General features: G+C 42.7%; 1 protein-coding gene across 1 annotated transcript in view; it reads right to left on the reverse strand.

Moving 5' to 3' along the window:
- LOC111224574 (protein piccolo-like) overlaps nucleotides 1–20,739 on the reverse strand; it is a 59,208-nt gene that overhangs the window by 19,107 nt on the left and 19,362 nt on the right. Inside the window, exons 4-12 of the mRNA XM_022749118.1 lie at nucleotides 17,950–18,153; nucleotides 14,641–15,228; nucleotides 10,346–14,450; nucleotides 8,460–10,003; nucleotides 4,797–6,867; nucleotides 2,981–3,028; nucleotides 2,244–2,347; nucleotides 1,916–1,991; nucleotides 379–504 (exon numbers count right to left, since the gene is read on the reverse strand). Coding sequence (XP_022604839.1) covers nucleotides 379–504; nucleotides 1,916–1,991; nucleotides 2,244–2,347; nucleotides 2,981–3,028; nucleotides 4,797–6,867; nucleotides 8,460–10,003; nucleotides 10,346–14,450; nucleotides 14,641–15,228; nucleotides 17,950–18,153 — 8,866 coding nt within the window. The remainder of the gene's footprint in view (nucleotides 1–378; nucleotides 505–1,915; nucleotides 1,992–2,243; nucleotides 2,348–2,980; nucleotides 3,029–4,796; nucleotides 6,868–8,459; nucleotides 10,004–10,345; nucleotides 14,451–14,640; nucleotides 15,229–17,949; nucleotides 18,154–20,739) is intronic.

A 20,739-nucleotide genomic window follows, 5' to 3' on the forward strand; every position in this document is an offset into this window, starting at 1 on the left:
TACATGGTGACTTGGTGAAATAGCTAACTGTGGTAGCTGTTGCAGCTTCCACCTATATCATACAGTGTATAGTGTAACTGATCACATTTCAGATGAACAATCATCTAATAATCCATTATTTGTGACAAAATAAACTAACCACAACCACACATCTCCAGTATTATTAATTTAAAGCTTGCTTATGAATATATCCAATTTTGCTAAAAACACAGCTCCATGAGTCATGGTCCTTTGCCAGCATGTGATAAAATTAAGTTCAAATTAAGACCTCTTTCTGTCACCACTCTGTTCTCAAATCTTTGTCCTTTATACATACAAATGAAGTCTATTACAACATGTTTTTGAAAAAAGAGAAGTAAAATTCATAAAGGAACATACCTTCAAGAATCTTTCCTGTTTGTTCTGCAGCTCCACCAGGTAGGACTTTGGCAACATAAGCTCCAATGTCTCCATTACTGCCAGGGACCTCTTTCCCTCCAACCACACGGATACCCAGACCATTTCCTGTTTAGGATAAAAAACAAAGACTAGTTAGTGCCATTAGTAATTAGTCTGTGATCTTTAAAATTGGCATTAAAAGCGGCTTTCTTTTGTATGTCAACACACACACGTAGACTCGGAATTTGACTTTTTGGTATCAACTTTACCACAGAAAAATCAGTATGGTACAGAAATGTTCAATTACCATGAGACATACTGTATGTAAAATTGTCATACAGAGACAAATAGCTAAAGTAGAGGAGATTTATAGAGTGAAAACTACAGCTAGTCTTAGCTGAAGCCAAAATTAGCCTACATTTACTTCCTATTTTTTTCCTTACCTGTAACCTGTAATTGAAAAGGTAATTATAATAATTTAGCTAATTATTTCAAATATTCCATAATAAACTAAAATTGAGAGATGGCTAAAACCAATTTTGATTTTGACTAAGTTAAACTCGCGCTAAAGGTAACTAGCTTGGAGAGTAGCAGGAAGTGTCATCTCAGCCTTTGACACAATTAAAATCTATGTGATGTCATTTGGTGTAGGTAGAGTATTAAAAACACATATTTTATGTTTGTTGTACAAATTTATTAATATATTTAATTTATCAATATATACATACATCTATAAATAAACATTTCACTGTTCTGTAGGCACTGCATTTGTAACAGCATACATGCCAACTCCGCTACTGACTATCCACAAATCAAATGCATCTAGTATTCCTCTGCAGGTCACACATAAAAAGGCCTTCACCTACACAGAACCACAACCTCCATCATTTTACTGTATAAACGTCTTAAACATGGTTACTGCAGCATGAGCAAAATGACTCAGTTCAGCACCCGGCCCTCATAAACAAAATGCTTCCTTTGTGGGCTGTTTGTTAATTGTGTAAGATAATCCTGAGTGTGAGGGATACGCCATTTTGAGCATGGCACTGACTGATGAGCATGGATAAGAGCCACATCAAAAGGGAAGCCAGGAAATGAAATGTCTGTCTGCTTTGAGCCTGGAGGAACGGTGTGATGGAACGTAATGGCAGGGGAAGTGACTTGCCAGTTTGTTGAGGTTTGGCATGAATATCAAGTAAATAAAATGTGTAAAGCATACTAGTCATGCTCTGTAAACCTAATGAGACGTTATGATGCATATTAATGTGTAAATTTTACTGTCTTTACCCTTTTTAAATAAGTTTGAATCCATTTTATGATCATTCATATTCAATAAAAGGAAAACAATGTCTGTGCTGTAAACAGTGCATATTTGATGCAGTCAGTAAGCATTGGGGTCAATAAGATCTAATGCATGCCTCAGTCAATAACACATTAGCTTTTAATACATGCCTCTTTGAATGCACACTAGTCCTACTCATGCAGCAGCATGCTGATGGTGTTATTGAATGAAATGTAGTAAACTGTGGTACTTTACCTGAGACACTGCGGTCTTTGGGATCCCTTTGCAGTTTGACCCTGAGGTGAGGGAAGGGGTAGAATGGGCCTTTTCCCTGTGGTCCATACACAATGGTGAGATGTTATGTATGTACAAGGTAAATGGGAAACAGTTAAGTATGGATTCTTTGCAACATGAACATATATGTGGCATTTAGGTGCCTTGCAACAACATCTGAATGTACATACCACATATACAGTAGATATCCAGGTGAATGAATGTGGGTGCATGCATTTCATTACTGCTTGGACTTGCTAAACAGTGTACAATGTGTGTGTGTGTGTGTGTTTTGTCTTTCCTGTTTCACCTGTCTCTTTTCTTGTCCGTTCTCTGAGCGCCCATCTCTTGGTTTGTCAAACCAGTCTGTCTCTTCTCGTCTAAGGTGGTATGCTTCAGGGATAAAAACAGGCACTACTTCAGAACCAATCTGAGAACTTGGACATTTCCATCCTACTGGAGAGAATGGATTTCATTTCATTGAAAGGTGATTACAGGCCATATAGCAAAAGTTTTAAGGTAAATACTAATTAGAAACGGGGATAAAAATATGAGGAAGGTAAAATGGCCAAAAGAAATTTTGATTTATTATTTCACTTTTTTGTGAAAAGGAAAAAGGATGCTGAGGAACACAAAATTTTCACAGGTACTGGAAAATAAGCGGAAACAATAATGCAGTTTGAATAAAAATAGTATTAGTACAGTATGTACAGAAGCAAAATCTAAACCTATAGTGCGGTAATTTTCTATGAATGTAAATGTTGGGTATGTATATATTTTTCATTACTCTCCAACTGTTATGAAGGTGAATGTGTTTCTTCCAAAACATATGTACAGTACATCTTATATGACATTTGTAAAATTGCATATAAAATCTGTAAAATTTGTTTTGAATTGCAAGTGAAAGTGGTATTTATATGCCATTTTACAAGTGTCTTAGACCTCCCAAACATTTAGTCATCATTTTATGGAGCTCTGCATTTGACTTGTGGTGCAAGGTTAATATGTTAGCTAATGGATGACTAAAGAACTGAACTAATACTCTACCATTGGCTGCATCGTCTCTGTTCAAAGCCATCAGGGAATCACTTAGGGCTGGAATCAAGGCAAATCAGTTTACATTGCAAAATGACGGGATCCATATGAATTTAATAACAAGTAATTATGCTGCATTCAAGACAACTGCGAACTGGGACCTTTAAACTTTTAAACCAGAAAGATACAGTAAACAATCGTACTTTCATCAGAGTCTGCACTTACTAAAACTGGCACATTTTGATGCTGCTTTAATGAAAATACTATTCTCAGCTTTAATGAAGTACTTAATAAAACACAGTATTTATTGTGATACAATTTAGTCACTGCTGCAAGAGTACGCACTGACAGTATCTTGTTTATATCAAATTAATGGTTTATTGTTTTATATCCAAGAGTTTTAAAAGAGGAGATTGTACTAAAGTGAGATTTACCCAAATTTTCTTAAAAATTGAGTTCTCTTTCCTATAGGATTAAGACACTGTTCAACACATTTTACAAAAACTGGGTCTTCCAGTGATGATGGCTGAGAATACGGCATGCTTTCAGTAATAGAAAGTGTAGAGAAAAATAATGAAATGGAATATTTGTTCAGCAAATTAGATTTTCAGTGCTTTCTTCCATTATTGATTTTTTCCATTAGATTCTTTCCTGATTTATAATCAAAAATACAGAGAATAATGGGCCATACTAATAGAGTGCATTCTTTTTGATTAAAGTTAGGCAGTAATACCTTTAGGAAATGCATTATGAAGAACTGTATAGAAAGATCAACAGGCATAAATGTATTTCATGCAACATAAAGTCACTGATGTATCACAATACATACAAGCAAGTATTCACGACAAGACATGCAATTTAAAGTTTTGTATTTATTACACATATGTAAGTGTTGCAACCAAATATCATGCATTTCAAACATAAAAACAATCAAGGTCTTTCTACTGTGACGCTTTAAATTTTTTTATGACATTATAATGCAGTGAGGGTTTAATCTATAGTTTGTTATCATAATAACTAAACCCACAAATACGTTTATAAACTTAAATGTGATTATGAAATACACCAATAATATCCACTATCCACTTTACACAACTATCCAAAGATATACTCCATGTACTGTTGGTACCGCTATGTTACAGTACAATATACTGTCATTTTGAAGAGTAATTTTAGAAGAACTGGCTCAATTGATAGAATTCTGGACCAATTATGTAAATTTCAAGTGGGGAGGCACTTTTTCAGTGTATCATTTGTGAAAAAAGAATTAGTTTTCTAAATCTGACATAAGTTCAACTATTGTGCCTCAAGCCTCGTTTACTTAGTAGGATTTGAGTGACTTGAAAATCTGAATAGAAACAGCTACAAATGACAGCATGCTCTAAATAAAATATGGACTGCCACAAGCGGAAGCCTCCCACACAATGTAGCTGTAACATAAAGTTAGACTGTATGATGCCATGCAGCGAACTGATATAGGAAACGGTTACACAACATCTTGAATGCAGAGAGAAACACAGTGCATGCATAAAGATTCAAGCCCATCCTATAAGACATAGAGCACAATGTACAAAAGTATGCATGCACACCAGATCTCATCAGAGTGACCAAATGTACCAGAAAATAAAATGAAGATATATTCACCAAAGTTATGGTTGAACATGAAAACGTGAAAACATCAACACATGCAGACTTTCAATAAATACACAATAGCTAAATATTACCCACATTGGTACTAAACGCATGCAAGACAAACAAATATCACACACTCTCAAGGATGAAACATTAAATAGAAAAAGAGAGACAGCATGACAAGTATGTTTTTTACCTTCACTATCTGACATGGTGCCCTGAAGGTCATCCAGAAGCACATAACCCCTACCCCTGGTTGGCTCTTCCCTGATATGTTGCTGCTGCTGGGAGTCCTGCAAGGAGAGGCAGGAACCAAACTGGTCCCTTGAATCAGCTGAGATGGGTGGCAGTGGTCCAGCCGATGCACGTGCCATGCCCATAGGCTGCCCAACAGGGCTCAAGGGACTCTCTTCCTCTGAGTTCTGGGCCACTATAGGTATTCGGCCACGTCCACTTTGCACAATAGGAAGGCTGGTGGGTTTAGTGCGACCAGAGGGGGTTTGATAACTTGGTCCGTCTCCAGATGCTTCACCGTCCCCTTTAAGCCTCAATGAGGAGCTGGAAGGGTCCCTTTTGATAGACAAGTCCAGGCCATAGCAAGACGTGGGCCTGGATGAGGGTCTTGAGCGGCTACCACTAGGATAAGCAGAGTCCAATCCCAAACTCTGGCCCAAATTTAGTGACCCAGCCAAGTTGGCACCCAAGGTGGACCCAAGGTACTTTTGCTGCTCAGCAATATTCTTACGAAGGCCAAAGGTAATTTCATCCTGCATAAGCCGGCTGGATCTTGGAGATGCACTGGTAGACCCCAGATAGCTGGTATAGTCTGTTTCTAGACCTCTGCTGTCTGTAATAGAGGAATACTTGGAGGAGATTTTAGGATCTAATAGTGGAGTCTTGTGTTTTTGGTACAACATAGATGCTGGGAGTTGTTTAGCTGCCTGCTTCTCTAGAGTAAGTCGACTGATGCTGTATTTTTCTGACTTTGGGTAGTGTCTTTGGGAGTAACTAGAGATGCTAGTGCTTGGCGTATAGTAGTGCTGGGAGAGACCTGTCAGTTGTTCTAGGTTTTCTGTCCCACCGGTACTTCTCCTAAACTCTTGCTTGAGCTGCTGCTTCAGGAGTTTCAGTTCATACGGTTCCTCCATTGTATCCTCTTCATCAGGGGTCTTTCCAAAAGTATGGAGTCTGGAGGTGGATCCCAGATAGTCAGTAGACCCCAGATCTGCAGCACTTCTTCGCAGCAGCTTCTCTGCCTTGGCTAGCTCCCTCTCAGCCAGGCTATAAGATGAAGACAGGCCTGTGGAGCTCTTAGCCAGTTCTGCAGCATCTTCCAGCAGCATGTAACTCCGAGGCGTATGGTGATCTACATCTGGGTAATAGGAATCAGAGACAGCTGACATGGGGCTACCTGCTATACTTCCCACCTCCAAGGCTCTGAGGTCTAGGTGGTTGCCGTATTTGTCATACTTGACTCCCAGGTAAGCTGAAGATGTGGGATCAGGCTGGCGACTAATGACATCATATTTAGTTGCATCCAGCTCTGAGAGGAGGGCTGCTTGTCTGGCAGCTTTCTGCTGCAACAAGAGCATCTGGTGGTAACTCTGCTGCTGGGAGCTAGTGAGCGAGGGGACAGAGGAATAGATGGAATGAGACTGGTAGGACTGGGGTGTCTGATACAGAGTCTGCTGGTATTGGCTTTGTGGGTATTGATACTGGGAGTATTTTCCATACTCATGCTTGGTTTGAGGTGGGACAAAGTCATCCAATTCTGACTGAGGAGCTGTCCTGGGACGTTCAAGACCATGACCTTCAATCTCTTCATCTTCACCACCTCCATGCCCACCTCTAGTCTCTCGGATGTTACTAACCTCACTGTCTGACATGTAATCTCTGTCCTCAGCAACACTCTGTAAGTAGGCCCTTTCTCTCTTCTCTCTCTCTTTCAGCAGCGCATCTTTTCTCCGATTAATGCCCATCTCCAAATATCTCAACTTGGCATCAATCTCTTTCTCCTCCTCATCGAGCTCTGCTTGTCGTTTGCGGAGCTTGGAAGACTCACGTTCCACCAGATCTAGCTCACGATCAATGTCTTGCAGAATCTTGGCACGTGCCATGTTAGAATTGCGGCACATTCTTCGGCGGGCAGAACCAGTGCTGTATGCTGTCTGGCTACTGGTTGTGGACTCATCCTCTGACGGTGGATTGGGGAGAGTCCTCTTCACCTTCTTTTGAGTGCCTGTTGGTGTGCCACCTGAGCCTTTCCCCTGTGGGAAAAATAAATGAAAAATTTATTAGCACTTTAGAAATTGTATTAAACAGTTTTCTTAATCTCCAAAATAAATGAGTCAGCTTTTTGAAAAAATGAAGTTCTCTGAACCATATTAATCAGATAAAATTAGCGTGAGGTAATTGTCAAATATTGCATGATTTCATATATGTAATCAAATGTTTAAAAAGGGGAAAAGGATGTCAATTCTGGTCATGACTATAAATTAGTAGGTGAAAATTGTGTATTTGAATGTATAAAAGGTTATTAGAAAAAACATGTATTGATCACCCTTTGTACATCCCTGTAAAATATGTATTCCTGCCCATAAATGGTACCGACTACTTGCTAAATTGTACAATCCTAAGTGTAGTCTCATAAGAAGTAATTTATTCACATTAAGCCTCTATGGATATCTGACAGCTCAATATTTTCCTGCAAGCTCAGCTTATTTCCCATCCTTTTATGTATGTATGAGATTCTCAGCAGTGAATTGCCGAGGCAGAAAACTGACTTCCATACCCCATGAGGGCCAGGAGCAACATAGGATGTCTAAGCGGGTATGCGCAACCTGTTCAGTTGTTTCTTTTATGACTATGTTCCATTCTGTATGTCAGCAAACAAAAAATTCAAATATTACTTTGAATGTTTTCATTGCGCATAATATAGTATTTAAGTAGAAATGCCTACTGTAATTCTTAAAGTTATACAGCTGAATTTAAGCTTTTACATATAATATGTATTGGTATGAACATTCAAGTCTGCACTGGGTAACTTTGTTAATGTCTCTATTGTCAGAATGTGAGGTTGGTACATCCCTTGGGCTAAGGTCACACCAATTTACAGGATAAAAATAGTATAGCACTGAATGCAGGATATCTGCATATCCCAAGCATTAGACTGATTTAAGTATAACTACATTTCCTTGTGTACCAGGCTCATAGAAATATTCTATGACAAAAAAAAGTATGTCTTTGGTTGACTCACCATCCTATTTAATCTATTAAATAGTTATTTTTTCAGTTGTTCCTCTATGTTTGAGTTATCCAACTGTTTAGAGGAGCATTTAGCAGTCATGGTGCAGCAAACTGTGTGAATTGGCAGCAGTATTCCTTCTTACTAACATACATGCATGCCACACAGTATGATGTGCAAGTGTCTTCATGCAAACGTGATGAGAACATGCAAACTCTTGCTGCGGGGCAGGAATGCTAACCACTGAGCCATCATGTCACTTGCGCTACATGAGCATGACATGAAAAAGGATGGTTTGTTGGTGTTGCAAGATGCTTGACTTGTATGGAGCAATAATTCTTGGATTATATTAATCCACAGGATAATATCTGAAAACTTTAATAATTTATACTATACTATACTGGTGATCTTATCTTGTTTGTTGTTTACACTGTACAAATATTTACTCATGTATGCAGCTGAATAAAAATAGTGTAAAGACTATTGCCATAATGAACCAAGAAAAATTAACATCACTGGAGCTATTACTGTGGTATTTTATCAATAAATTTGCTCAAACTAGAAAAACCTCTCCATAAACAACTGGACAACATTTCTAACTTAAGTGCTACTCACAGTATAGCTATCACCATACTGGGTGCCAGATGTTGCCTTTTCCTCTCCTGTTGGACTCATGGGCTTGGGGTCAGACATGGATCTCTGCATGGCTTTTGGTCCCCTGGGACTTGCTGGAGAGGCTTTTGATGGATCTGTACTTCCCCTTAGCTTTTGTGGGCTTGTATCACCCAGTGATTTCTCATAGGACACAAACTCAAGGGATTTGCTGGGGGATATGCAGGGGGATATGGGGGAATAGAGCACTTTTGGAGATTTAGGGGGGGCTTGAAGCGTAGAGGAATCAACTTTGAGGTTAGGAGACTGGCCTATTTCTAAGGGGGTAGGTCGTTTCTTTGGTGAGGTCCTTTCAGAGTCCGACAGCTCCATCCTGGTGTCCATTCTAATGTTTCCCTCTGTATCTGTTTGTATAGAAATCTCAGTATGGGCTTGAAGAGACATCTCTGACTGGCCACCTCTATCACCCCTGGCTGTGCGTGGCCGGCTTTGTCGGCTTCTGGTCTGAGCTTCCCATTCCTCTTGATCCTCATCATCAGTCTGCACACAACTGTCAACACTCTTTTTAGCACTTCTCTTTTTTCTCCCTGCTGTGTAAGCTTTGCTGACGGTCTCATCCTCATCATCTGTCTGGCATCCACTATCCGTAATTTTCCGGGCCAGCACTGTGCCATCAGGTCCTAAGACAAGTGCCTCCTGCAAGCCATGCCCTGGCATGTCCCCACCAGGGTACATCTGACGAAGTTTTTGCTCTTCCAGTTGCACCCGCAGTTGCTCTTGAAGTCTCTGAATCTGCTCAAGCTGCTGCTGTTGTTGGGCATAGGTTTCTTTCTGCATCATTAAGTGGGCCTGTCTTTCCTCTTCTTGTTGGGCCAGGATCTGCTGCTTCATAGCCTGCAGCTCCTCCAGTTCCTTCTGTACTAGGAGCTGTTCTTGCTCACGGAACCGCTGAATCTCCTGGCGCTCCCACTCTAATTCCTCAGCCAGGCGCTGTTGCTTGAGTTTCTCCATCTCTAGCCTCTCACGCTCTACCTGATATTGGCCATCCCCAGGAACCATGGGTGAAGACAGAGCTTCCAGTGAAGCAGCTATGGCCTCCAGGGATGCATCAGTGTAGGTGTCAAGGGATAAAGAGGTTGTTGCTGTGGTGACTGAATCAGCAGCAGTAGTACCCCCTCTAGAGATCTCCAGATTGAGTGGGGCATCTCCCTGTTCTTCTGTTACAGTAGTGGAGATGGTGGACAGGAAACTGTGGGACCGGGTAAGTGGCAAGCTCTGGAGGTTGGACAGGGAAGGCATGGTGTCGCTGGTATGCATACCTGACAGAGTGTTGTATGTTGTACTAAAGATGGACCCAGGTTGGGTAGTAATGGCATATGTAGATGGGATTGGTGCTGCAACAGAGGAATAGACCACGCCATTTGATGACCTCAAGACACTGCTTGTACCAAAGAGTGTACCAACTGCACTTGTAACTCTGGCTTGGGAATAGGGTGGAATTGTCATTCCTGCGTAAGTCCCTTTCTTGGAGTAGTCAACAGCTTCACCTGTCAAAAGTCAAAAATATCAGTTGAGTCCAAATATTGCAGACTTATTCAATTTTGAAGCAAGCCATGCCTTATCCAAATTATGAAAAAGGGTGGAGAATGGAAAAAAAACCTCCAATGTTGAGAAGTGCAACAAGCATAAACAAGATGTACAGTAACAGCATGCGGGCACATGCAAAAGCATTATGATGACAGAACAAAAAAAAAAGAAAAAAGAATTGTCCATGCAAAATAAAACAAAAAGCAAAAACAAACAAAAATCTTTGCCACGTTAGCCGTGAATGAGTGGTGGCAGTTCAAAGTGACATTTAAGTGACAGGTCTGCAATGTCACTGCACTGACCTGCATCAGAAAGCTTTGCTGAGGTAAGATCTACTGCACCCTCTGTGGTGCCACTGAAATTATAGCTGTTCTTACTCTTATAAAAGAACAGGCCAGCTTCTGCTAGGTTTGTGTCTGACATCGATGGTTTAATTCCACCGAACCCTCTCATGCCATAAGGTGATCGGTCATACTGATAATGGTCATCACGATATCCAAAACGGTCTTCAGGCAAGGGTGTGGTAGGTTGCTGAGCAGTGCAGCTTCTGGCAAATGGGAGCTTGTAGACAACATCACAGCATACAGCTCTTTTTCCTGCAGTCAGATCCACTGGTTTGCCATCATCATCTGTGATTACAGCTGTGACCGTTTCTGCCGAAGCACCATCTACGGATACCACAGTTTGGAATGGTTTTGTTGTGCTAAGGTCAACAGCTCCTGCCACTGTGGTTGTACCCGTATTCAATCCATTGGCAACACAACTTGCAACACAAGTCGGTGCAATAGTGACAGGAGTGGTGGTCTGGAAAGTTCCTCCACCTGTGCTTGATCCAACTGAGAGGTTGATGGGGATCTCTGTGCCAACATGAGTGGAGGGCTGAGAATCAATTGGCCGATATATAATTTGAGAAACAGGCTCAAACGCTTTATTTTTTGTTAGTTGAAGGGGCACTGAAGATGCTTGAGACGTATCTACATTGTCACATCTCTGGAGTGTTGCAGCACAGGTCACAATGGTAATACTATCCGTCACTATAGAGACAGTAGATGATTCAGCACTGAGGTTGACCACCGATGACTGCACTGCACTGTTTTGGCGACTGACATCAGTCACAAAGGACTGACGTCTTGAGTCTGTGCCAGCAGAAAGATCCACACCATTCCTGTCTGATTCTGGGTCGACCTTCATAGTCCTAAGATCTACCACCTCAGAAGGTTGGAAGGCCTGTCCATTCTGTGCAGGCATTTGGGACTTAGGTTTCTCCATTGAGATTGGGACACCATTTGCCCTTGGAGCCGGCACTGGTGGTGGTGTCCTTTCATGAACAACTGAGACAGTTGTCCTTTGGACTTCTGTGGTGACCACTTGAGAGATGAGGTTAGGCATAACCACAGGTGGCTGTGCTGAGGCAGATATAGCCTCAATTATGTGACAAGAACTAGATACGTGTTTTTCTGGGCCACAAATCTCTTGGCTTTCAATGGATTCTGTGACTCGTGTGTATGCCAGAGGCACCCTGGTTGTTTGAGGAGGGGTTGGTTTTGGATGCTGCTGTGGATATGACTGAGGTTGAGGCTGTGGTTGGTAATAACTTTGGGGCTGAGCTTGGTGTGAAGGAGATGCTGGGCCATGACTACTGGGAGCTTGAGTTGAGACACTGTCTACTGGAGAGCTGGGCTGAGATGGCAGTGTGATGACCACATATGTGTCACGAAGATTGCTGGCATATCTTGGAGAAGAAGGAGACTTTGGTGAGGGCTGAAACTGCTTGGTCTCAGAAGAGGGGCTCAGATTGAGGGCTATTTCAGGAGGACCAGTAGGAAGTGCAGTGGGTCTTGGTGGATGTGGGACATGGGCAGGTGAAGAAGGCTGTGAGCCAGGCTTTGGTGCAATTGGTGGTTTGACACCATGTCCTGGTCTGTGGCTATCGCCAATCCCAGCAGGAATGGATGGCTTTGGGGGAACAGGAGGGGGAACATGAGGTTTGTACGTTGGTGTAACTGCTTGTCTTGTAGGTGGTCCTTGGGCTGTAGTCATAGCCACTGTCTCTGGTCTGGTTGGAGCTGCTGAAGCCTGAGGTGGAAGTGGAACTGGAGGTTTCCTGGGAAAAACAGTAGGTTTTGGTGGGGTGGGGGGAGGCAGTGGCGGTGCAACAGGTACTTCTGCTTTTTCCTGAGAATTAGCCCTACGCAGGACGCTTGGCTTAGGGGGCACAGGTGGGGCAGTTGACACTACACTGGGAATACTGGGTGTGTACTGGGGGACTGTGGGCAAGGGTGATACACTGGCAATAACAGGGACCGACACTCTTGGGAATGCACTAGATAAGTCGACAACATCAGCCTGGGATGCTGTGATTGTGGTGTGAGATTGCTGATCCGCTGTGGATGATGGAGAAGACTCAGAAAACACTCCAACAGGCTCAGTTTCTGTTGGTGATGTTGTGTCTGATACTGGAGTAATCTCCTCTTCCTTTCTAATCATACTCTCGTCATCAGAGGACAACTCTCCTGAAGAGCACTGCGTCACCTTTAAGTCTGGGATGGGGTGGAGTGCCCTTCTAGATGCGGTGGCTTCCACTTCTGGCTCCTGCTGAGTTGGACTTGTTCCGGGAGTCAGCACTCTTTTCATTAGCTCTTCATAGGCTGCTTCAGCATCCAACAATGGCTTCCCGTCTTTGGCCAGTGTTACTGGACTGCTTTTAGAGAAGGTGTTTTCAGCAGGTTCCAACACAATTTCTGGATTAGTGCTTTCCTTTTTCGGCTGCATATTTTGATATTCCTGCTCCAGCTGCATGAATTCCTTCCTCTTCTTTATCATGTCTTCATAAACTTCATCTGGTGATCTCAGCTTTTTGGGCTGAGAGGGAACAACAATCTTCTCTGGCTCTCCAAAATCAACTGCTGAATTGTCGATAAGAGATGCATAGGCATAGTCTTCAATGAGCATGCCTCCATAAAGGGACTCTTTTCCTGGTTGAATCTCACCTTTATCAACGGTTGGAGACTTAGCCCTCAGCATTATTTCCTCATAAGCCTCATCAGCAGATTTAAGAGATTTTTTCTGTGATTTATCAATATTTTGATCTTCTGTTGGGGAGTGAAGAGATACAGATGTAGGCAGCTGATATGTTTTCTGGACTGCTGCAATCTTTGCAGCATGGATTTCAAACCCTTCGGGATCTGATTCAATACTAGGGGAGAAATCAGAGCAGGATGATCGTCTGATCTCTTCCATTTCAGCTTCTTGCCTCAGTTCTTCAGTTGGTGAGGCATCTTCAATGGGGGAAAGGTTGCTCGGTGGTGTCTTCGGGCGCTCTCGCCTCCTCTGTGCTCGAATCTCTTCTTTGTCTTTCTTGGATTTTTTCCCTGAGCCCTTCTGTTTTTCTTGCTCCCTGAGCAGCTCCTCTTCTTCCCGTAACTCTTCCTCCTCAGAGGAGTCTTCAATAGTTGGCAGCATTTGACCAGGTTGTCTGTGTTTGGCTTTCCTGTGTTGTTTACCTTCATCAGAACGGATATGGCTGGGACTGCTACTGTCACTGTCTTCATCCAGTGATGAGAGGGATGTTGGGGATGTCCCAGGAGTGAAGCTCGATGCATGTAGACTGGATGACCCCTCACCTCTAGACCGATCATCTGGAGAGTCTGTAAGGCTTTCCATTTCAAGCTCTCCATCATCATTAGTTATGCGCATAGGGCAGCTGGTTGCATTCAGCTCCATACTTTGGAATTTGCGAACTGCAGTACCACTTTGATTCTCCTCTTCATTTGCTTCTGGTCCCCCTTTGTCTATGTCAGGTTTATCCAATGAGCCACGGAGTTGTTTATCCTCTCCATCATCTGGACTTATAGTGCTTTTCTTGGTAAGTCGCCGGGCTTTTCCTGACGTACTCCTCTCTACAGCCTCTGTTTTCTTCTGCTCCATTTGTTTTTTCTCGTTCTCTCTGATCTTTCGCCGGATTAGGTTTTCCTCATCAGATGGGGAAGCATCCTCATTCTCACTCATTTCCATTATTTGTTTCCGAATAAATTCTTCATCATCCCCTGACATTGGGCTTTCTTTTCCAAAGCTTTCACTGCTATCATCCAGGGAATCTGCTCTGACATCCATGGGGACAAGGAGCTTTTTCTTTGTGGTACCTTTGGTATTCTTCTCAGATAGTTCTCTGTCATCTTCTGAGCTAGGCGAGTCAGGTGAGAGAGGAAGGACCTCTAATTTACGTCTGGTCTTTAGGGTGTCTGTTAGTTTCTCCTCCTCATCCTTCAGTTGTGTGTTTGCCTGGGCCTCAAGAATGGGAAGGACTGTGTTTTCCAGCTTTGCTAGGTCTGATGGGCTGGTGGGACTGCTCTCCTTTGCACCCATTTCTTTATCTCCAGGCTCTTTCAGGGTCTCCACCGTTTTCACCTGTTGGATTGAAAAAAAGACAGAAGTAAGTTTTTTCCTCAGATACTACAATAAGAAAAAATTATATAATAAATATTTAAATTTTTTGAGCATGTTAGATGCTTTTTAGAAATGTCTTTAGAAATAAAACAAATGCTGTGCGAAGGTAATCGTATAATCTACCACTACTTGTGCTTAATACTATGGTCACCTCAGCAACTGCATCTTCATCACTGGGTTTTCTCTGAGGCTGAGCTTTAGCCTCCTCTTTCTCCTCCACATTAGTGTTCCCCTCCTCTGGGCCTTTGTCCTGCTCACTAACTTCAGAGACTGGGATTTCAGGTTCTGTTACAGGGACTGAAGCTACTGATACAGACGCACCTCCATTTTCAAAAGCTTCATCCGTCTTTGATATTGTGTTCTCTCCTACATCAAACTGTGCAGTGGCGTCTTTGTCACAGACTGTGCTTGCCTCTGATAATGGAATAGTTTCCTGGATATTGCCAGCAACAGGTTGTGGCTCACCCTCTTTTTTGTCAAGTTTTGCTTCCTCCTCTTTGACTGACGGCTCTGTAACTTTCTCGAGCTGTTTCTCATCACTGCCCGTCTGAGCTAACGCCTCCCTCTCTACCTCATATTGATTTTCAGCAATGCTGGGTGTCTTTTGTGAACCAGCCTCTATCTCATCCTGAATGAGTTTCTCTTCACAGGCCTGATCACTAACTTGTGTCTCACTAATAACAGCTGAGGATGACACCATCTCTATACTTTCCACTGGGTTCTCAACACTGACCTTTTCCTGCTCTTTAGAATCAGGAGGTGGGGGAACCACTGTTTCCTCAGATTTATCTTCTTCTTTTAACATGGTATCTAAAGGTGTCTGCTTTTCCTCTTTCTGCGCAACACTCTCTGCTTCTCTCTCCTCTGATTTCTCTGGCAATGACACTGTCTCAACAAGGCTTTCCTTGACAGGTGATGGTTCATGTTTTCTTCCAGCTTCTATCTCTTTATGTGTTTGTATCTCTTCTTTTGGGATTTCTTCAGTGACAGTCTGAGCTGTTTCTGTCTCAGTAGACGAGGATACTAGACTTGAATTTGCATTATTAAGCTCCTCCTCTGGAGGTTTCTGGTCATTTGCCCTCTCAGTTGTGTTCTGTTCAGTTGCTTCTTCTTCTAAAGCTTTCCCTCCTTCAGCTTTCACCTCAGTGGAACTCTCTACAGCTGCATTCATCTGAACTGCCTCATCTCCAAAGACTTTGCCATTAGATGATTTATTCTCAGCGCCTGCCTCCTCAATAGCTCTCTCCTCAACAGTTTCTTTTTCAGCAACTTTCTCCTCAATTATTTTTTCTTTACTTGTTTCCTCGCCAGACTTCTCATGTATTTCCTGCTTAACTGTTTCCCCTTTGGTAACAACTTCCTCAAATGCTTTTGTTTCAGTCATGTTCTCCTCATTTGCTTTCTCGAGAGCTCTGGTTTCTCCTTCGACTGGAGCAACAGGTGGTGACTTATCTGCTAAGTTAGGTGCTCCAGGTTTGTCCTCATTTTCTATGGGTTTCTTTTCCGATTCATTAGCCTGACCTTTCTCCTCTGAAGCTGGGACAGGATGTTTTTCTGACTCTACTGAAGAGCTTTCAGATTCTATGCTTTTCGCTGGCTCTTTTTTTAATTCTTGCTGGGTCTCGTCAGGTTTATGGACCTCAACGTTGTCAACGTGGTCTACAGGAGGAGGATGAGGAGCATCTTCTGTGAGTGCTGGCTTCTCTACTACTGCTTCTGGTTCTGCCTTTATTTCTACAGTATTTTCAGTCTTGATATTGGGCGCTACAATGTCAGCCTCAAGTTTTTTAGTGATGTCTGTTTGCTCCACATTAAAATCAGTGTTTACTGTAACTGCTGGAGGAGCTTGGGGTTCATCTATCTGGGGTTTCTCAACTGGCTTTTCAATTTCCACCTCAACTGTTTTCTCCTCTTTTACATCTGTAGCTGCAGAATCTGGCTTTGAATCAAGGTGAACTGAAACTTTCTGTGTAACTGTTTCGGAGATCACGACAGGCTTTGGCTCAACTGAATTTGTTGTCACTTCTGGAAGATTTTCTGGAGTGGGCTCCACTTTCTCATTATCTGTCAGGGGAGCTGCAGCCTCACTCTGACTAATCTTGGGATTTGGCTCTGTTCCTACCTCAGCAGGGACTGTTGTCTTGTCTAAACCTGTATTAGCCAATAGATTTTGCGTCTCACTTTCCAAAGGGACGGAAAGGTCCTCTGTCGTGTTCACAGGGCTACTCTGTTGTTGCTCAACTGCTGGGATTTCACTGACAGGTGCACTCTGTGCTTGTTGTTCAACATTAGATGGCTCTATTTTAGAGTGACGATTTTCCTCTGTGGCTTTCTCACTGCTACTCAGTTGTTGCTCAACTGCTGGGATTTCATTCACAGTTGCACTTTGTGTTTGTTGGTCAGAATCAGACGGCTCTTTCTTAGGGTGAGGATGGTCCCCTGCTGTTTTCTCGCAGCTACTCTGTTGCTCAACTACTGGGATTTCACTGGTAGTTTCACTCTGTGTTTGTTCAGTAGACTGAGATGGCTCTGTCTCAGGGTGAGGATGGTCCTCTGCTGTTTTCTCGCAGCTACTCTGTTGCTCAACTACTGGGATTTCACTGGTAGTTTCACTCTGTGTTTGTTCAGTAGACTGAGATGGCTCTGTCTCAGGGTGAGGATGGTCCTCAGTTGTTTTCTCACAGCTACTCTGTTGTTGTGCAACTGCTGGGATTTCACTAGTAGTTTCACTTTGTGTTTTTTGATCAGAATCAGATGGCTCTGTCTCAAGGTGAGGATGGTCCTCTACTGTTTTGTCAGAGCTACTCTGTTGCTCAACTGCTGGGGTCTCACTGACAGTTGCACTTTGTGTTTGTTGATCAGAATTAGATCGTTCTGTCTCAGGGTGAGGATGGTCCTCTACTGTTTTGTCGGAGCTACTCTGGTGCTCAACTGCTGGGATCTCACTAGTAGTTTCACTCTGTGTTTGTTCAGTAGACTGAGATGGCTCTGTCTCAGGATGAGGACTGTCCTCTGCTGATTTCTCACAGCTACTCTGTTGTTGCTCAACTGCTGTGATTTCACTGACAGTTGCACTTTGTGTTTGTTGATCAGAATTAGATGGTTCTGTCTCAGGGTGAGGATGGTCCTCTGCTGTTTTGTCAGAGCTACTCTGTTGCTCAACTGCTGGGATCTCACTAGTAGTTTCACACTGTGTTAGTTCATTAGAATTAGATGGCTCTGTCTCAGGATGAGGATTGTCCTCTGCTGTTTTCTCAGGTACAGCTTCTGAAATCAGAGGTTCTTGTTCAGGCTGAATTACAGGCTCAGACACTGGTTCAGCTGCTAGAGGTTCTTTTTGTTCATTTGATTGTGGGGTTTCCTGAGGAGTGCTATTAGGAGGAGGGGCACTAACAGAAAGAGAAGCATCATTATCAGGTGAAACTGATGCATCAGGTGTGGGGATGGTTGTGGGCTCTACCTTGGTCTCAGGAGCAGGTGGGGTTGGGTCTGCTGCTTCTACTACAGGTTTGCTATCTACAGCAGCAAGGGCAGGGGTGGCAGAGGGAGCAGGAGCAGGAGCAGGTGGCTGCTTCTTTGGGGAAGCCATGGATGGAGGTGGCATGTCTCCCAGCTGGCCTGACATGGCTCTTTGGGTCTGACAGTTGAGGCAAAGCCATTCTTTCTGTAAGACAAAGACATGAAGAAATTGTTAGTCATTAGTATGAATTCTTAGAATCGGTCCCTGCAATATGATTTCTACCACTAAATTAGAAAATACAAACCACCAATGTGTGTGAAATGTCTTGTGCAATCCCCTCAAATAATTATATGTACTCTCTGAATTCTGACACAGTTATGTGAAACAAAATGTTTCTACGCAGTTAAAACGTCACTGTGACAAGGCACCGGTGCAACTTCTTCTATTTCAAGGGAAGCTTTTACATTTATGGGACTTAAGAGATAGGCCCATGCATAATGCATGATAATGGGACAGGGGTTCACCAAGGCATGTCAGAAAGGGTTGCGTGTAGCAAACTCAACAGGGGGGCTGTGTTTGAATGTTTGACTGTGTATTTGTCTTTTTATGATTGCCAACCATTAAACATTACAGTAGAATGTATGCATATCCTAAACCTGTTTAAGACCATATATAGTGAATTAATTCAATCACTTACAGACATTTTCACACTTTCCACAGGCCAATTTAAATAATGTTTTCAGTGCTGTTTATTCCTCAAGTACAATCATTTCAGCTTAATCTCCTCCTTAAAATCACCTGTGATGCAGTCCCTGCCCACATATTCACAGTGCTACTGCTTGGAACAGAGGAAGAATCTGTCATCTCAGAGCTCTGTTAAATCTGTCCTGTCATGGCTATCTTATCTGTGTTGTATATTCCCAGGTACTCACTTAAACACAGGGCTCTAGAGGAACATACCTACGCTGAAGGCCCTGCAGGGGGCTGTAAATTAAAGAGCTGCAGCCATTATTGGAGTTTAACATCCAGGAAATAAAAGTGATGATAAACAATCAGCATGTTGGGATTTGAGAGAAATAAAAAAAATATAGCTGTGCAGACGCACACACAGAGCAGATGTGTATTATGGGAATCACACACATACACAAACGCTCATCTGTCTCACGCACCACTTGCACACACGTATACAGTGACTCTCAGAGGAGGTACTAGTCAGCATGTTTTCAACCAGCCTCCACTCTGACGTAAACACCTCATTTGACATCTTGCCAAGTGTTCTGTTCTTCTTTGCCCCCCCCCGCCTGAACCCCTTATGAAAGCCTCTGCCTGGCTCAACAGCAGGGTTTATGCTAAAATTTGGGCTTCAGAGAAGATCACCTGCATGTTAAGCCGTGCAGCAGATGAACCACCTCTCTCCAAGTGTCAACGCTCAACTCACAGTGAGAGAGAAAGAAACGGGGAGACAGGAGGAGGATGGAAGAAGAGGCAGCAGCAAAGTCAGGGTAAATAAGGCATGAGCCTGTTACAGTTCATGCCTAAACAGCAGGAAGCGAATGACACACCTGCATACAAATCTCAGTGCCATGTACCAAACTATAAAGAAGCAGCAAAAATGTTATTTTAGAGTGTATTTTAGAGATACTTTAGAGTGTATGTGAAACTGTGACTCACATGATGTAAGAAGTGGTAATGAAAGAGAAGATTTTAAGGACAGAAGGAAAAAACGAAAAAAAAAAGATGCCAGTGCTCCATCTATCTCTAAGGTTTGCTGACATTAGGGAGTTGCATTCCCAACTCGACAGAAATCCAGTTAATCCTCAGACGTGATGATGGACACAGTACAGATGTGAGTGCATTTGTGTGTGTGTATGTGCGCGTACCAGCACGCGCTATTCATATGACCCTTCCCAATCGTCCCTGCTGGGAAGACTTGAGATGGGAGTTTCTCCAGCTTGACGGCTCTATCAGTTAAACCAGAGAGAGCGGGCACTGAGAGCCAGAGAGATGGCCGCCGATAGGAAATACTGAAAACCCACTCAGTCAGACAGTCGGTCAGCCTCAGCCACTTCAGAGCCAATCATCACCAACATTATCAACACATCACAACGGGCACACTTTAAGCTTTTACTGCCGCCTCAGAAACACATGGTCAACGTGTTTCTTACAGCTTCTGTGCAGAACTAACCCCCCCTTTTTAAGTAATTTGAAATAACCTCCAGATATGTTAATTTAAATCACTACTGCTAAGTGGCCATCTCGAAAGTATTTCCTGCTGACATGCCTTACAGCAATCACCTTGAAAGGCCGTCAAGTCATTAAGTGTGTTCCTGGCTTCATTTAAAGCTACACAAGCAAACTTAAGCAACTCAGATGTCAACACACAGAAACCAATACATTTCAAATGCCTATGTTTACCTTTCAAGGTAGCCTGGATCCCTCTGGAAAAGCTAAAGATGTCCTGCAGCTTTGACTGTCACTGCTGTTAAAAGGTTTTTCAAATAGGGTTGAAATGTTGTCCTTAGGCATAGCGGTGCTTGAGCTAAATGCTAATGTTAGCATGTTAACATGCTCACAATAACAAAGCTAACATGCAGACATTTAGCGGTCAATGTTTACCGTTTTTATCATGTTAGTTTAGGGTGTTAGCATGCCAACATTTGCTGATTAGCACACAACACAAAGTACAGCTGAGGCTGATGGGGATGTCTTTAGTTTTGGAAGTATTCAGTTATAAATCAAAGCACTGTACACATTTTTTAACTTGATGATGGTGCTAGATAAAATGTTAGT

Source organism: Seriola dumerili, unplaced genomic scaffold (assembly GCF_002260705.1).
Source record: "Seriola dumerili isolate Sdu_G_001 unplaced genomic scaffold, Sdu_1.0 BDQW01000138.1, whole genome shotgun sequence".
Classification (NCBI taxonomy): domain Eukaryota; kingdom Metazoa; phylum Chordata; class Actinopteri; order Carangiformes; family Carangidae; genus Seriola; species Seriola dumerili.